Source organism: Dicentrarchus labrax, unplaced genomic scaffold (assembly GCF_905237075.1).
Source record: "Dicentrarchus labrax unplaced genomic scaffold, dlabrax2021, whole genome shotgun sequence".
NCBI lineage: Eukaryota > Metazoa > Chordata > Actinopteri > Moronidae > Dicentrarchus > Dicentrarchus labrax.
In genome coordinates, this window is record NW_026136710.1 from 13,423,513 (window position 1) to 13,439,921 (window position 16,409).

At 40.0% G+C, this 16,409-nt stretch overlaps 1 protein-coding gene across 3 annotated transcripts; it reads right to left on the reverse strand.

Annotated features, from left to right (window-relative positions):
* Window positions 1–821: 821 nt before the first annotated feature.
* On the reverse strand, window positions 822–15,368 carry lhx6a (LIM homeobox 6a). Of its 3 annotated transcripts, none has more exons than XR_007886289.1 (9): window positions 14,796–15,368; window positions 13,818–13,889; window positions 13,312–13,494; window positions 11,092–11,213; window positions 3,173–3,393; window positions 2,661–2,761; window positions 2,383–2,478; window positions 1,997–2,151; window positions 822–1,879 (listed from the first exon to the last, which is right to left on the reverse strand). XR_007886289.1 is itself a non-coding variant. In XM_051413168.1 (9 exons), the coding sequence occupies exons 1-9, from the start codon at window positions 14,871–14,873 to the stop codon at window positions 1,800–1,802; spliced, it is 1,128 nt and encodes a 375-aa protein (XP_051269128.1). In that variant the 5' UTR covers window positions 14,874–15,364; the 3' UTR covers window positions 822–1,799. The 3 variants fall into 3 exon arrangements, 2 of the variants coding, with proteins under 2 accessions (XP_051269128.1, XP_051269129.1); XM_051413168.1 differs by having other exon boundaries at window positions 1,997–2,171; window positions 14,796–15,364; XM_051413169.1 differs by lacking the exon at window positions 13,818–13,889 and having other exon boundaries at window positions 1,997–2,171; window positions 14,796–15,364.
* Window positions 15,369–16,409: the final 1,041 nt, after the last annotated feature.

A 16,409-nucleotide genomic window follows, 5' to 3' on the forward strand; every position in this document is an offset into this window, starting at 1 on the left:
CAACCAAAAAACTAAACATGTACCAAACCACAAAAAACACATAGAAAATATAATTACTTCATATGTATTTATTTTATTTGTACGTTGGTCCAATTGTGCCCAATTTACTTTTTGTGCCGCACATGTTGTTTGGGAAAACAAAAGTGAATTATTGCTTCATTCATTTATCCTAAAAAATGATCCAAAACCACAAAAATATCACATTCTATTTTATTGCATTTTAGTACACAAAACATTTATGATGCACAGTCTATCAAATAAACTTTTTTGTTTCATTTCATGTTTTTTAACAAAAAAACAATTTCAGAGGGAAAAAAGTGCTTTACAGGGATTTACCAACTCAATAAATACAGGGACATTGAGGTCTTGTTGGATCCTGTTCTTCACACAATGGCCATGGCACTAAAATACAGATGCACACTCTCTACCCCTGTCAGTACACACACACACACACACACACACACACACACATACGCACGCACACACACTGAAAAACACACACATGTACAACCCCAGTCTGATTCATATTGTCCATATTGTACCAATACACCAACACTCCATTTCCCTCTTTGTGTGAATGACACACACTCAGAGGCTGAACAAGCAACCTTAGAAATTATAAATAAAAACAATACACTTGTTTGGAAATGTGAAAATATGTAACTTGTCAGATTTTGTAGGAATGTGAAGTTTGACGAGTATGCTCATCCCAGACTTCCTCCGTTTCTCTGCCATTTTAAAGAAATGTAACAGGATTGTGGCGGCTTAATATCTATGAGCTCCCGCTTCTGTTACTGCTGTAATTTAATAATACACCCCCCCCCAGACATTGTGCTTTATGGTTCCTTCATGATTAACAGTCACAGGCTGCCCGTGGACATATTTTGTGATTTTCTACTAACGGAAGATTTAAAATCCTCGTAATTTTGTTCAACACAATTAAGTTAAAAAAAACATCCAAATCTTTCTTTAATGATGAATTATGGGCTGGAATTTAAATTAGCTGATTCACTGCTGTCAACAACTATAGGTTCTGATAATATTGGAAAAGATAAGGCACACAATATTTTTATTCTTTAACAAAAAATCTAATTCTACACCTCATTTCAGTGACCAAATGTAACTGGGAAGTTTCAGTTTTTTTTTTTTTAGATGTCATAAAGTCACATTGTCATTCCTAAAGAAAATTTTTCGAGTCAACATTTTTTCATTTACATGTAGTTTTCCTTCATGGTTGCTTAGAGAGAAAAGAGAGAGGTGTCTTACCTCTAATGTGGCCTATTGTGTGTGCCTGGCCCTTGGGCCACAATGACAGTTTCCCCCTTAAATTTCCCCCTCATTCTTTATCTTCAGTATTCTGACATCATTCAAGAGGCGTCAGTCCTGCTTCCTCGTTCAGTTTCATCCCTTTAAAACTCCCTCCACCTTCAAGTCAGAGGGCGGATGAGTCGAGTGGAGGATGCTGTACATGTGAAGTAAAATGGGTCCTTTTCGGCGGTGTAAAATACAGTCAGTGAGTTCCTGCTAATGATAAATGCTTCACGCTCATTTTTGACAGAGTGGCTGCAGGTGGGATATTCCTGTCCTCAGAAAGAAAAAAAACACAGGGACGGATGTGTCTTAGTTTTTCCTCTTCCTTTCCATTTCTTTTTCTGTTTCCGAGTGGGCAGGGCTCCTGTAAGATGTGTCTTTTCTCCAAGCTGACTCCTGCGTGACCTGTGGTCACAGACGTCAGTGATGGGAGATGAAGGGTTAGGATCCAGAGGTTTAGGGGTCATAAGGGTCATAGTGGTGGAGCACTAGCGGCTGAGGGGGAGCTGGGGCAGCGACATGGTCTGGTGAGGGAGACTCTGAGAGGTCAGCACAGAGAAGGGATGACCTGGAGAACACACAGTAGAATGCAAAAAAATTAAAATAGTGAAATAAAGAAAACAAATCTGCATCAGAAACCTAATAAAAAAGCCTATTGGCTCCACAAAAATCAACTTCAACTCACTGTCGATGTACCCATGAAGGGCCACCATGCGCGCCCGCTCAGGACTGCCAAAGGGGGAGTAATGCAGCTCATCGGGCAGGGACGAGGGTATCCTGGACTGGGGATGACCTTGGGGAGCCCCACTGTGCTGGGGCGTGTGCTTTTTGTGTCTTGCTCTGCAGTTTTGAAACCACACCTATGAAGACGCAATGTAACCAGACATCATGTAGCTATATTCTTGAATAGAATATGTGGATTTATTTCAGAAAGTACGTTTTTAAAAATCACAAATGACAGACAAAACTGTGCAAATATATTTAGTAATATAGGTGTGCATATCATATACAGCTACAACTACTATAACATAAATAGATTAATTACCAAAGTGTTGATGTCTTTGTACTGACCTGTATAACTCTCCTGCTGAGGCCTGTCATGTCGGCTAGTTTCTGTAGCGTCTGGGCATCTGGATTGTTGTCCTGGGCAAACTGAGCCTGCATGATCTGCATAATGAGACAAAGCATCAAATCAGATGTTGCTTAAATCAGTTTATTGCACAGACCATGAAATACTGGATTTGGGCTTCAAATATGGTGACAGGGTTACACATTCACAAAATAAGCTGAAAACTGTATAAGAACCATATTAGTTGTAAGCTGAGATTGGTGTGATGTGTGTGTCTGACCTGTAGTTGTTCTGCAGTGAAGGATGTTCGTGCCCTTTTGGCCGGTTTAGGTTGACTGTCTTGTTCTGTTGGAACTGCTCCTTCTAACGTGATACCATTGCCTGAAAAACAGCAGACATGTGAGATGACAGACAAATGTGTTAACCATTTAAAATGTCAAAGACAGTCCCAGGAGATGTATTTAGGACATGGACACGGTATCAAAAGTGACTTTATTTCTTTTTTTCCTCATTTTGGAGGGAGGCTTGAGCTCCTGTAACATGATCAACTAATCCACTCATTGTTTAGGAATCCATCAAAACCGGCCAGACATACTAAATCATCAATAATATAAAAATTAAATGATAAGAAATAGTAATTTTGTGCAATGGTAAATTATGCAATAATTTTTGGCTCACAAAACAATATAAATTACATTAAAATTCACAAAACCAGATAACCTCTCTTGTGGAAAGACTGTTGAGCAAACATCTGGGCAAACAACAGTGAATTTGCCAGAATTTGCTACTTACCACTCTCTGCCGCTCGTTTGAGATTCTCCACCATGGTGTCGTAGTGGATCCTACACAGGACCTTATCCTCCACCAAGCCAAACTCCTCTCCCGTGGACAACTGCCTCTTACACGAGTAGCACGCAAAACATGCCAAGTGGTATGCATTTCCCCTTGCACGGCGCACCCAGTCGCTGGCGTATATCTGCCGCCCACAGCGGGCACACTTAGTACCAAACCTACTGTGAGGGAGAGAAAAAGGAGAACAGAGGCAGTAGAGAAGAAGTAGGAGAGAGAGAAACAGAACAAGGAATTAGTGAGACGTAGGTGGGGTATAAGCAGCATTGCGGTCGAGAAAATTGCAATTTAAATCTTATCTCAAGGCCATTTTCCAGATAGTACACACATAGAATTAAACATGCACAGACATCCTTTTCTTTGAGAATATGTTGAGAGAGCTGAAGTTGAAAATAAGTGTTTTTAAACTTAAAGTTTTGGCAGAACTCAAATGGTTTAAGGAAGAAACCTTGGAGGAGGATATGGCCTTCAAAAAAGACTCCTGACTGCGGCTGCAAGCTGAGCCTTGAATGCAAACAAACCAACACCTGCAATTTCCTGGCTGATGCCTGAAGGCCCTGACATGTACACACACTCGCACACAAACACAGACAGACACACACACACACACACACACACACACACACCAGGAAACACACCAACACACATGCAAACCGGGGTGGTTTTACACACAGTGGAAGATGAAGAAAAACTTGGATGACATCATTCGAGATCGCCACGGTGTAACTGATAGCAACGGTGAGGTCAGGCAGCATATAAACCTAAACCACCTGACTTACTGTTCTGAAGGGGTTGGTGGTGTTGGGGGGCAGGGCGGTCGAGGGGCACAGAGGGGAGACGATGAAAGATCAATGGACAGAAATTTACAGAAGGAGAGAGGCAAGAGTCAGCAAATGCTTTAAGATGATTCATCATGAGCTCCAGACAAGATATTAATATCTGAAATATGTGAACGTGTATAAATGTGACCGAGGGCAGAATGAGACAAATAGAAGGGTGAAAGAGCATAAGGGCAGAGACAAAGACTGCCAAGAGTTTTTCTTTTTCATTCTTAAAGCATAAGGCTGGTGTTATTATAATTCCCTTGCTGTCAACTAAGCCCACAAAAAGACCAAAACCAATAATGTGTTAGTCTTGTTTTTTTTAACTTCCCTACACTACAATCCCATTTAATCTCATAAGATATATTTTAAAATGGATTAAAAATATTCAATTTCATTTTTCTTAGAGGTTTGAGTAGTTTCCTAGAACACAAACGAGTGAATACTAAATATGATGAGGGACTATTTTCAGCGGCGTATTAAAAGACATTTGGTGTTATAGCCAGTTTTTACAGAAGCAGGGCAGAAGTTTTAAATGATAGAGGTCCTAAAGGAATAAGCTATATCTGGCTTTGGCTACACAGACAGTATTTGGTTAGTTTTGGTCTTTTTAAATGGGATTTGTTGAAAATACGAAAAATATAGAATATCACTAGCCTTATCCTTTAACTGAGCAGCTGGCACTGTGGAGTATCCAGAAAAAGTCCACTTTAATGCAGCCAAAATATTATACAAATGTTCTGTTTTACACCAGAATCAAAAGAGCATTATGGGTTTAATGGGTATAAAATGCTTTAGGTTTGAGAAGGTTATGGGTAGGTTAAGAGCCATTGTTGGGGGTCAGCAGCTGCCAATTCTGGTGAAGGAGGCAGGATTTGTAAGTAGTCCGTGAGAAAGTGCTGCCTCAAGGGTAAAACTGGGGGCAAGAAGAATAACGGCAAAGCTTATTGCCTGGTTTTAGCTCAAATTAGAAACATTTCCATATTGATGGGATTGTTCTGTAAAGCTGGCAGTGACACAGATGACACATGTTTTACCAACACGTGTAGCTACTTCTTCCTTTACTCTGCCTTATTTCAGGAAAAACTCACAGAAGCAGCACAGCATCACAAACATGAGCCAAATTCAAAGAGCAGTCACTGGTTGAAGACCTGGTGAGGGCAGGATGAAAAGAATTGACATGGAGAGAGGAAGTAAGTGGCTGAGGGAAATAGCAAAGTAAAGAGCGTCGATGGCAGAGAGAGAGGGAGCAGGGGGACAGAGAGCAACGAGGGTTGCCAAGTGAGTGGGTTTGGCAGCGCACCAGTGCACTCGAGTCCACTCTATCTGGGATGAAAGCATACTATAGTCCTGACATCTCGCAAACTCGCTGTATATGAAGCTTGTTGGCCAGGAGTTTTATTTTCCTGTATGCTGCATGGTAAAGAATATTTATAGGTCAACCATAAATGCCTACTGTTTGGGGATCTGCTTCTTATCTGTCTCATTCCGCATCTGTCTGTGTGCCCTCCCAGCGTGCTGTCAAGTAAACTAGATTTCATTAACAAAACAATGCCCAAATAAAACACAGAGCATCTACGTTTTGCCAGGCCTGGTATTCCTCATAACAAACAAATTCAGATTTACAAATTAAGAGCAGAGAAACAAGGAGGAAAAAAGTCTTTGTGGTGACCTTGAAATAAAATTAGCTGGTATAGCACTTACAGAGGGCTTAAGTTGTCACAGATACGTGCAACTTAACCAAAAAACCTCTTATAACCCAATAAAGCCATTCCGGAGACAAATCGACTCCAGGGCTTACTGTACTGTGTGTTCGTATCATTTCAGATTGTTATGGAGAATTCCAGGCCGTTTCTACAGTAAAGAGGAAAACATTGTGGAACATTGCGGCTAATCCAGCATGACAGCTTGTCAGTTTCATGCTCCGAGACAGAACCCAGAAAAGCTGCAAATCATCCCTCGTTTTAACCCCCCAACCTCCACCCTCACCCCTCCCTCTTCCTACCCCCATCTATTTTTTTTTTTTTTTTTTGTATCTCGTTTTGTACTGGTGTTTATTTTGGAGCACCGTCAATCCTCACGGCCCCCCTATATCACTCACAAGAGGGAAAATCCTACACCGCAAAACTCCCTTTTCCCCCAGACCTCTCCTATTTGCTCCCCTTCTTTGGTCTAATCTTTACGGGTTTTTTTCCAGTAATTCACCTGCTGCTGAAAGAGGGGCTTGAGGAGGTACACATTTTTTGGATTATTTCTGATGTGCTATGAGAATACTCTAATCTCTATTAGATTTGTCCTAAGAGATTTCTTGCTTGACTGTGCGGTTTTTAAGACGCGAGCTTCGTGTTAGATGGAATCAAATACTTTACAGACAACTTCTTTTAACAGATTTGATACATTATCAAGCTTTAACATGTTAACCCTGCACAGAAGAAACCTTAACATTTGTATTCTCTGTTCTTTGAGGCTGCAGTAACTGTGAACACAGGCAGTTTTCTCTCTAATAACCAATCTGCTTTACAAAATGAATCATCTATTTCAATGCTTTGACTGAGCAGTCTTTATTTAAATGTGTAGCATTGTGTGACAGATGTCTTATTATAATTTTAATTCATTCAGTTCTTAATAAAAACTCAAATCACTCTGTACTTGTCTTTGTTGCTATGGAGACCTAATCAGCTAACCAGAGGTGGGTTGATGAATAATTATTGTTACAATACTCTCTCTCTCTCTCACACACACACACACACACACACACACTCACACACGCATAAAGAGACACGTACACATGCACACACACCTCACCCACAAAGTTCCCTACAAACACGGACTCTGGTTACACTGTCAGTATCCCAGGGTGCCCCTGATTAGTGCAGCAATGCAACTTCCTGTGTGGCCTGCAGCTCACGGACGAGGATGATGTTTCTACGGAGCGAGGCAAGGGAGGGTTGCGGGGAGGCGAGGGGGTTCAGGGGAGGAGGCTGATAAAGCAATGGTTTGCGTGTGTGTATGTGTGTGTGTGTGTGTGTGTGTGTGTGTGTGTGTGTGTGTGTGTGTGTGTGTGTGTGTGAGCAAGCCCCTGGGGCCTGACATGGGTTTGAGGGGCACAGCGTGGACTCTGTCCTGCACCCCCCTATGCTGACATACACACACCACCTTCCTCCCCCCATACACACATACACACACACGTATAAGGAGGGAAACCCAGTCTGATTTCCTGCTATTACGCCCCATTAAAGCAACTGTCAGTCCAAAGCCAGATGAGAGGCTGACACAGATGAGGAAATATCTCCAGAGGTTTGAAACCAGCCCAGAGGATCTGGACTCGCAGTGGTGTTTAGCCTAGTTTAAATCTGGCCTAAACCCAGATTATAGTTTATATTTACAGAAGTAACCATCGTACAGGCCCCAGCCCTGCAGAAAAGCTTCACTGTTATTCCAAGTTTTTCTAAATAAAAATTCTTGCTTTCCAGTGTGACTACCAAGGAAATCTAATCTAAACCTACAAATATTATTATGCAAATGAGGAGTATTGCGTTCCAGACAGAGCTGTAGTTCAACAGTTTGACCTTGCAGACTATCAAATCAAATTTATTATCACTTTTCCTGTCATCCCTATCGAGAGTGAATGCTGTGTTTTTTGTCATATGTTCAGGCTCTGTCTATGAACCTTTGAAACTCATAAATTACTAGTTTTATATCTTGTGACGGTGGTTGTTTTGACATATGAAACGTCTATGAAAGCCAACTGTAAATTGCATCAGTCATCAAAAAATATTTAAGAAAAGCAATTAAGTTCATGGCTATACTGCCTTACAAACGCAGAGAGCAGTAACTACGCAGTCCTGGAAGTTGGGAATAAAAGAATATCAAGTGTCAAACATTAATTTAGGCTACACCCTTGGTGTCTACAAACAAAATATGCTCTTAGCTTTCTTGTCCATTTGAACAAATGAATAAATTAAACTACAAATTTTAATATGTGATTTAGGCTAAATGCAGTTTAACTAAAGATTACAATCACTGTTTCTCTGCTAAGCTAGGCTAGTTAGATTTAACAGAACTAATTTACGATATCTAGTGTTTTTTCTCCATTTAGGTACTGCATTATTTATGTGGTATAACAAATCCAGTTATTAAGATGTGGGAGCATTCAATAGATTTTTCAAGTACGGGAAACAGGTTGGAAAGTGGGCAGAAATTAGCTTTAGCTATGGCTAGCTGTGGCTCACCGGCTACCTCGAATTACCCAGAATGCAGTCACTGCAGTTTGGTCTAATTCTGTAGTCCCTGCAATACAATACATGTTGTTCTGTTTTTAAAATTACACCTTTCTATGGTATAAACATTTTCATATTGTAAAACCGATGTCAAAGGTGGTCTCTGGTCTTAACTCAGTTGGGTTTTGAATGTGAAGCTGTTCAGTTCTTTATTTAATGGACTCATAATTTGAGCTATTATAGGCAACAAGACCCTGTCTTATACATTTTTCCAAATGTAAGTGGACAGCATTAGTCTACTGTGCATGTAGTGCGTCTTTAATATACAGTAGTCCTTTAGAAATTTATGGTGAAACTTGTAATCCTTATCCTCGTGGGTCAGTAATTAGTGTGAACACATTTATTGCTTCTATATTCAGCCACGCTTTTTGTATTTCATATAATCACAGTGTAGGATTTCTCTGATGAGCATATAATAATATGTGACCCAGTGACAACTACAGCTGTACGGCTCATTACCATTTTCTAATGCCCTGACATATTTTGAAACCACTCTGCATGTTTGAGAGCGAGAGGGGTGAATGGTGAAGGAGCATTTAAATGGAGACGGGTCAGATAAAATATTATTATGATGTGGCAGAGCAAACACAAAAATCTCCATTTTGTGAAAAAATGAACAAAATGATTGGCAGCTGCTGGACATGCATAAATAAACAGAGATCTCAGTGTATGTTTATGTGTGTGGCTGTGTCGGCGTGCAAGTGTGTGTCAGTGTGTGTACGTTCATTTGAGTTGTAAAAGGAGGCAATGTGTACAGTGCATTCTTGCTAATTTATGCATTTAAGTGTTTCATATTCATGTTTTCATATTTAGGTGTGTGTCTCTGTGTAAGTGTGCACATATCTGTCTCAGTGTGTGTGTGTGTTTTTAGTTTGGATATAGGAGACACATTCAGATCAGAAACATGCTGACCAGGCACTTGGGGCGGTCTAATTGATGGTCTGGAGGCCTGAGGGTCTGGGGTGGAGGACAACTAATTGCTGGTGATTATAAACCTCAGAGCGGTGGCTTGGTGTCAGGTTTCGATCAGACAAACACCAAAGATCACTCACAGGTCCAAGCACTCGCACATGCACACACGCACAGACTGACGTGCACAGACATGCATGTGTGTCCATTCAACATAAAGCTCACCAGCTTCAGGCTACAGCATAGAATTTTACTATTATGTTGTTGCTGGTGTGAACCCTCATATATGCTGTCAATGTGTGAACCCCATTTAACCTCAGATACCACACACACACACACACACACACACACACACACACACAGTCGAAAAAGTGAAAAAAATCTATGAGTGAAAACATCAGTTATTCCTCCTCTGATACATGAAAGACAGGGTGCTGAATGAATGTAAATAGACTAAATTCAACACTGAATTACAATTCATCCCTGCATCACTATCTTTATTGGTTTAGCCTAGTGTCTTTCAATGCTGCGTGAAAATAAGAAAATTGTCAACTAAAAGATAGATAGATAGATAGATAGATAGATAGATAGATAGATAGATAGATAGATAGATAGATAGATAGATAGATAGATAGAGTGCGTTGATGGATAGAAAAATACACTGACCGATTGTAAATATCTCACAACATTATTATTATTTATTGCACTTGAAGACAATTAGGCTAATTGTATTCTTAAATTATATTAATAACAATGATGTGATGTTTTTTATTATTAGAATAGGCCTATAGCTTTATTTCAGGACATTTTTTCAAAATTTAATTGATGATGATAATAATAATAATAATAATAATAATACCTGTTTTTATCCCTTTTCACTCTAATAGATAATAGTAGTTCATTGATGTGAACTAGAAATAAGATAGATAATAGAGTTTAGGTATTTTTCTCTTTCTTATGTGAGTTGTGAGTTTTGTGAGTAGCACTTTGTCTGCCTATAGGGACCGACTAAACTCAGACAGCTACACACTCAAACGGACATTTCCGGCGATTTCCGCTCGTTTCACGTGCCCCTCTCCCGACTACAAAACAACCACCGCGAGCGTCGGTGTCACGTGGTGCATTAACTGTACGTTAAAGACTGATAACTGCTGTGTGTGTGTGTGTGTGTGTGTGTGTGTGTGTGTGTGTGTGTGTGTGTGTGTGTGTGTGTGTGTGTGTGTGTGTGTGTGTGTTTATTTATAACAAAACATGGGAGAATTCTGGCCTATAATATTGTGGACGAATAAAAACAGGTCCAATCTGGTCCGACATGGTCCACGGGATATTAATCACTTCTATAGGCTAATGTTATTCCAAAGCGCCACTCACAGTCTGATACGATCTGAGTGGTGAAACGTGGTCAAAAAACATCAACCCCGAAAAAGCATATAGCCTGTATATAACGACCAAAAACTACAATACTCCCATTTAAGGTTTGTTTCGTTAGATAAAAACACACGCTTTCCCAAAATGCATTCTGGTAGTCCAGATATTTGTTTTTTTCCCCCTAGCTACTGGAAATGTTGTTTTTTTGGATAGCCATAACAAACCGGAAGATCTTTCAGCTGCGCACTGCAGTTAAAGACTTTTATTTTGTTACACACTTTGAGAGTTTTTGAAAAGGTCTTTCAAGAACACATGAGGCAACCCGCATCCCTCTCAAAGGAAGTGTGTGTGCATATGTGTGTGTGGGTGTGTGTGTGTGTGGTGTGTGTGTGAGAGAGAGAGAGGGAGAAAGGGAGAGAGAGAGGGGGAGATGCTAACAGAGTAGACATGGTATTTTGAAAACATGGTCATAAACTTACCCTACCTGAAATAATCCATTTTACAGAAGATCTCTTTGTTTTTGATGTAGCAGCTGCTGTGCTGACGTAGCGACGTCCTGCAGACGGAACACTCCAGACAGCGCACGTGCCAGATCAGGTTGTTCACCTGCGAAGAGACAACATCACACACACACACACACACACACACACACACACACACACACACACACACACACACACACACACTGATAAGCAGGGACATGGATAATGTGTGTGTGTGTGTGTGTGTGTGTGTGTGTGTGTGTGTGTGTGTGTGTGTGTGTGTGTGTGTGTGTTGTCTCAATCGATGTAATAATAATTTAAGGTATTATTGCCTAATGCCAACACAAAAATAATTCTATATAATTTCCATATCTAACAATGAAGCTTAATAAGGAGAGAAGGGAGAAGGAAGTATTATAACTGACATACAATGGTATCATTTTAATATCATTCAGTGAGTCTGGGTTGCCGACCTATGACTTTACAGATCGGTCGTGCTTTCATGAGTTTTCTGATATAGCAAAACTATTTTATACTTAAGTCTAATATTGTTAAATGGACTTAATAATTGGCGATTGGCTTATACGAAAGGGTAAAGACTAATATTACTGCTCAAATGAATGAATATTGTGAAGTATCGAACCCTAAAGCATCCTATTTGGGACATATGCAACATTTTCGTTCAACAGCAATTTATATTTAACAACACGAGGAAAAACACACACAATTATCAGGCGTAAAAAAAAGAGAAACAAATAGGGACAAATCTGTAATATGTGGCTGTTGAAATGATTTACATCCGTTTTGGATAGTATTTTCATCTCGGTGTCCATTTTCAAAATATTTCACATGCATGAATTAATTCATTATTATCACAAAATAACCTCACACTGCTCTGTTGATTTTAGAATATGGTTTTGTTAAAATGAAGCTCATGACCATTATCCTGCTCAATGAACTTAATGTTTATAGATTTGATTGATGACAATTTTATCTACCAAAGAATAATCTATGTCTATATATTAGATCTGCTCAGATTAATTTATTTACAGATTTACACAAGAGGGCTAATTATTTTCTATAAAAATAAATAGAATAAAGATTAAAAAAGTGCTGCACACAACAGAGTTTAATGTATTATAAGAACATATATTATCATGTTATCTATTTTTTTATTTATTGTTTGCAAATTACTCAACAACAAAAAAATCAGTGTTTTTTTCCGGTCAGTTGTATAAAAAAATATTTTAAAGATTATTACAGAGAAGCTACAGCTTCAGATAATATTCTAACAGGCCTGGACTTCGACATAACAATAAAAAATAAATATTTTCAGTCTTATTAGTTTAATTTTGAAATTTAAAAAAACACCATAGCCTAAATATTTATTTTACCTCTAATTAAATAATTAAATAAAACAAGCTCATAATATTTCGTGTTTTTTTTTTTTTTTTTTTTTTTTTTTTTTTAGCAATTAAGTGAACGTGTTCTGCAGACTGAGACCAAACCACAATCAGATAATGGACTAATGATCTTCACACTTCCTGACAAACACACCCATTTGCGCGCGACTAAAGGCTGCCTGGGATGGAAGCACGCGAGCGCACGCGACAAGACATGGCTGTCTGTTGACAGTGAGGCTGTAAAAGAGTCAAAACACCAAAACAGCCCTGTTGTGGCTGCGGTCTCCCAAACACCGTCTGTTTTTGTTGCCGAACATTTTACGGTGCAGATACCGTCTGTTAAATTTAGAAACGGATTGTTTCTTTATGTATCTTTATACAACTAATTATAAAATAGTTATACATGTATTATAATCTGCAGGCGTGTTTCTAGGCTACCTTTATTCGATATCATAAGACACATGTGGGTGACATATTTCGTCCCTCTTTAGTTTTGTAGTTTCATCTCTGCCTGGTGTTTTTTTATTATTATTATTTTCAGAGTATAAATGCAACAGTGAGGACGCCTAAAGTTCAGTCCAGGCCTTCAGTTGAATCCACAAACCCAACAGATAGTCCAACCCCGAAAGAGAAAAATGGCACCCTGCTTCACTTTGTTTCTGCTGCTGTTGTAGACAAGCTGTTTGTTGCAAACGCCGGCGTAAAAAAGGGAGTAAACAAATAAACAAGACGCCTCCAGAAGAAAATAAATTCTAGTCCCGGGTGCCAGACAAGCAATTTCAGCCTGTTTTAGTCGAAGCTTTACGGTCGGCCTCTCACCTTCAGCAAGTATCTGTCCACGATCTCCTGACCGCAGCTGGCGCACATGTTCTTCCCGGTGGACGGCACCGAGCTGGTGGTGGAGATCGGCGAGCACACGGAGGGGGTGGACGGGGTGCTGGGGGACGAGCGAGTGTCGTCCCGCTCCATGTTGGACCGCTGGGATTCTCCGTCCGAGTGAGACTGCAAGAGGGCATCAGCACAGCTCAGTAACACACAGAATAATCCTCATCCCCACAGTGCCACTATTGCAGATGTCGCCATGTTTTCATGACGCGCGCATATATTCAACAAATATATATATATATATATATATATATATATATATATATATATATATATTTAAAAAATCTTAAATTTATGTGCATAAATCCTGTCTATATGTCCCGCATGCACTGGAGGCGCACGGGACCAAAAGCGGTCAACTGCGGCGCGCAAATAGGCGCACTGAATGATCCAGACATGTTGTTTTTTTTAAAAGCATAAATAGGCAATAAAGCTCTCACCATTGGCGCGTGTTTAGAGTCCACACTGCAGCGCGAGGCTCCCGGTGTACTCTGATGCTCGGTAGAGATCACCTATAAGACAACGTTCAGTAAAGTCTTCATCACTTTCCCCGTCTCATCCTCAGCTGAGAAACCCTCGGGAGACATTTGCAGACAGCTCTTGAGGGCTACTCCTATATAAAGTAGTCCTGACAATAAACCCCGGTTAAAACTGTTAAAAGGGGCCCCCGCAACAAAAGGCACATTTTAATGAAGCTATTTCAATTTGGATTGATTTTTCCCTTCCCCTTAACCCATGCCTCTCAGAATAATAGTATTTTCTTCGCAATCCAGGACACGAGAGTGGAGGGGGGAAAAACTACCTGTAATTACAAATAGCTTGAAACGCTGTGGATAAGAGGGACCCGGAGTGTCAATTTCAACTGTCAATCAGAAAAAGGCAACGGGTCACCCAAAGAATTGCAAATTTGATTTTTAATGGCTGTAATTAAAATCCAATTCTTCTCAGACGAATTGGCAGCGCTCGAGAGGCTCGCGGACCGCAAATCACGCTATTCATAACAGAGTGGCGCGTGCCTCTTCACAGCGGCTGGCGCGTGCAGCTGATCTCAGTACACAAGCGGTGATTCTTATGACATCACAGAGAGACAAAAACAAAAACTCACACACACACACACACACACACACACACACACACGCGATGCTGCGGGCTGCAAATAAACTGCGACAACAGATACTAGATGGATCCACCGAGCGCTCAACAATTTGGTAAATCTGAATTATTTCACATTCAGGCTGCTCGTTGCACATATTATTAGTTGTACGTCATCATATAAAACAAGGTATAAGTCAGTGTAAGACAAATATTGAAGGCCCAGGCTGCATGAGAGGGGGGGGGGGGGGGGGGTACACCTCTCCAAATTGAACCTTTTTTACGCACAGAACTGAAGCTCGGCTCGGTTTCCAAAGTGTTAGTACCTGCTTCGTGGGAATTCCTTCGGACAGAATCTTGTTTCCCTCTGATAGAGGGGACAAAACTTCATTTTTCCAGTACATGAACCCCTGGAGTCTCACAGCGTACAGTGTCTCCAAACTCGGTGCGTGGATTCAGGAGAAGGTTCGGCGATGGGCGTCAGAACTTGTACCATCCGTACACCATGCATCGGGCGTAAACTGGCGCACAGTTTTGTTTTTTAAACGCGAAATGCTTTCTCTCTTTAAAAAAAAAAAAAAAAAAAAAAAAGTTGCTGTGCGCGAAGATCTGACCACCACTGACACAAACTAGAAAACTTATGAAGCAATGCAGAGGCGAGGAGCTGCTTGCTGCTCCACAGAGAGCCTTATTTAGAACAGAAAGATTTCTTCCTTTCCCCCTGTTTCCCCCTCTCTCTCTCTCTCTCTCTCTCTCTCTCTCTCTCCTCACTTTTGGGAAGGAGTCTGACTACAGGAAGTGAATCAAATTGAGGGGTTGGCAGCTTTTACTCCAAGGCTTCATAGGTGCAGGGGGAAACTGCAGGGCGGCAAAGTCGACGAGAGCGCAACAAGCAGAGAACCAGAGTGTCTCTGCAGTGGAAGTTTGTGCGGCTCTCTGGCCTGCCTTATAGTTAAAGAAGGGGGAGGGTGAAGGAAGAGTTTCATATGCGTGAGAAGGGTGGACACGCTTTGGAACAGTTATGACAGAAACTTACTCAAACTCTGGTGGTGTATGTTTGATATCTCAGGCATTTATATACCGACTGCCAGGAGGGGGGAAAAATACCCAACGTAAATTATAGTTATTTATATAATTGCCATTTATTTGCTACCAGAAATATACAGCTCACGTAAAGGCTGCAACGCAATAATTAACCTACATATTCCGCATATAAATGTACGTTTTTATACACAGCGTCGCCATATATATATATGTTGGTTTATACTGTATATTCAGGCTCTACAGTATCGACAGCAGATGCATGAGACAATAATCATAATGCATTTATTTAAATATAATGTAGTATATGATTTAATTAATCTCAATGGTGTAATCATGTGTTTTCTTAGCCCCCCTATTTTACTGCCCATTATCACCGTAGATTTAAGACTTTAAAAATGTTTATTTATTTATTTTTAATATTACAATAATTCAAAATATTTAAATTTAATGCGTTGTTTAAGGCGAAACACATAATACATGTATGGTTAACAAAGGCTTATTTAAGATTTGCTGGGCAGGGCAGAACCATTAAAAACAAACAAATAAACAACAAAAAACACACCGTATACGATTTAAAAAAAAAAAAAGAGTTATGTTAGTATTTTAATCCATATAGTTTAATCTTTTATTTTGACACAGTTGTTTTTTGGCTGTATATCCAAAACAAACAAAACAATTATGATGAAAGAGCAACAGATATTTTTTATTTATTTATGCAAACAGCAGAGGAGCTGATGCAGATGAAACAGAAAGAAAAAAAAACCCACGCAGTGATTTAACGAAAGGAAAGCCTGATAATTACAGGATCTGTACGAGGCCACACACCGGTTTAGATCAACGTGTCAATCAGACAAGGATCCCACAATTATCTGTAAATCTATAGCCCAGAAAGAATC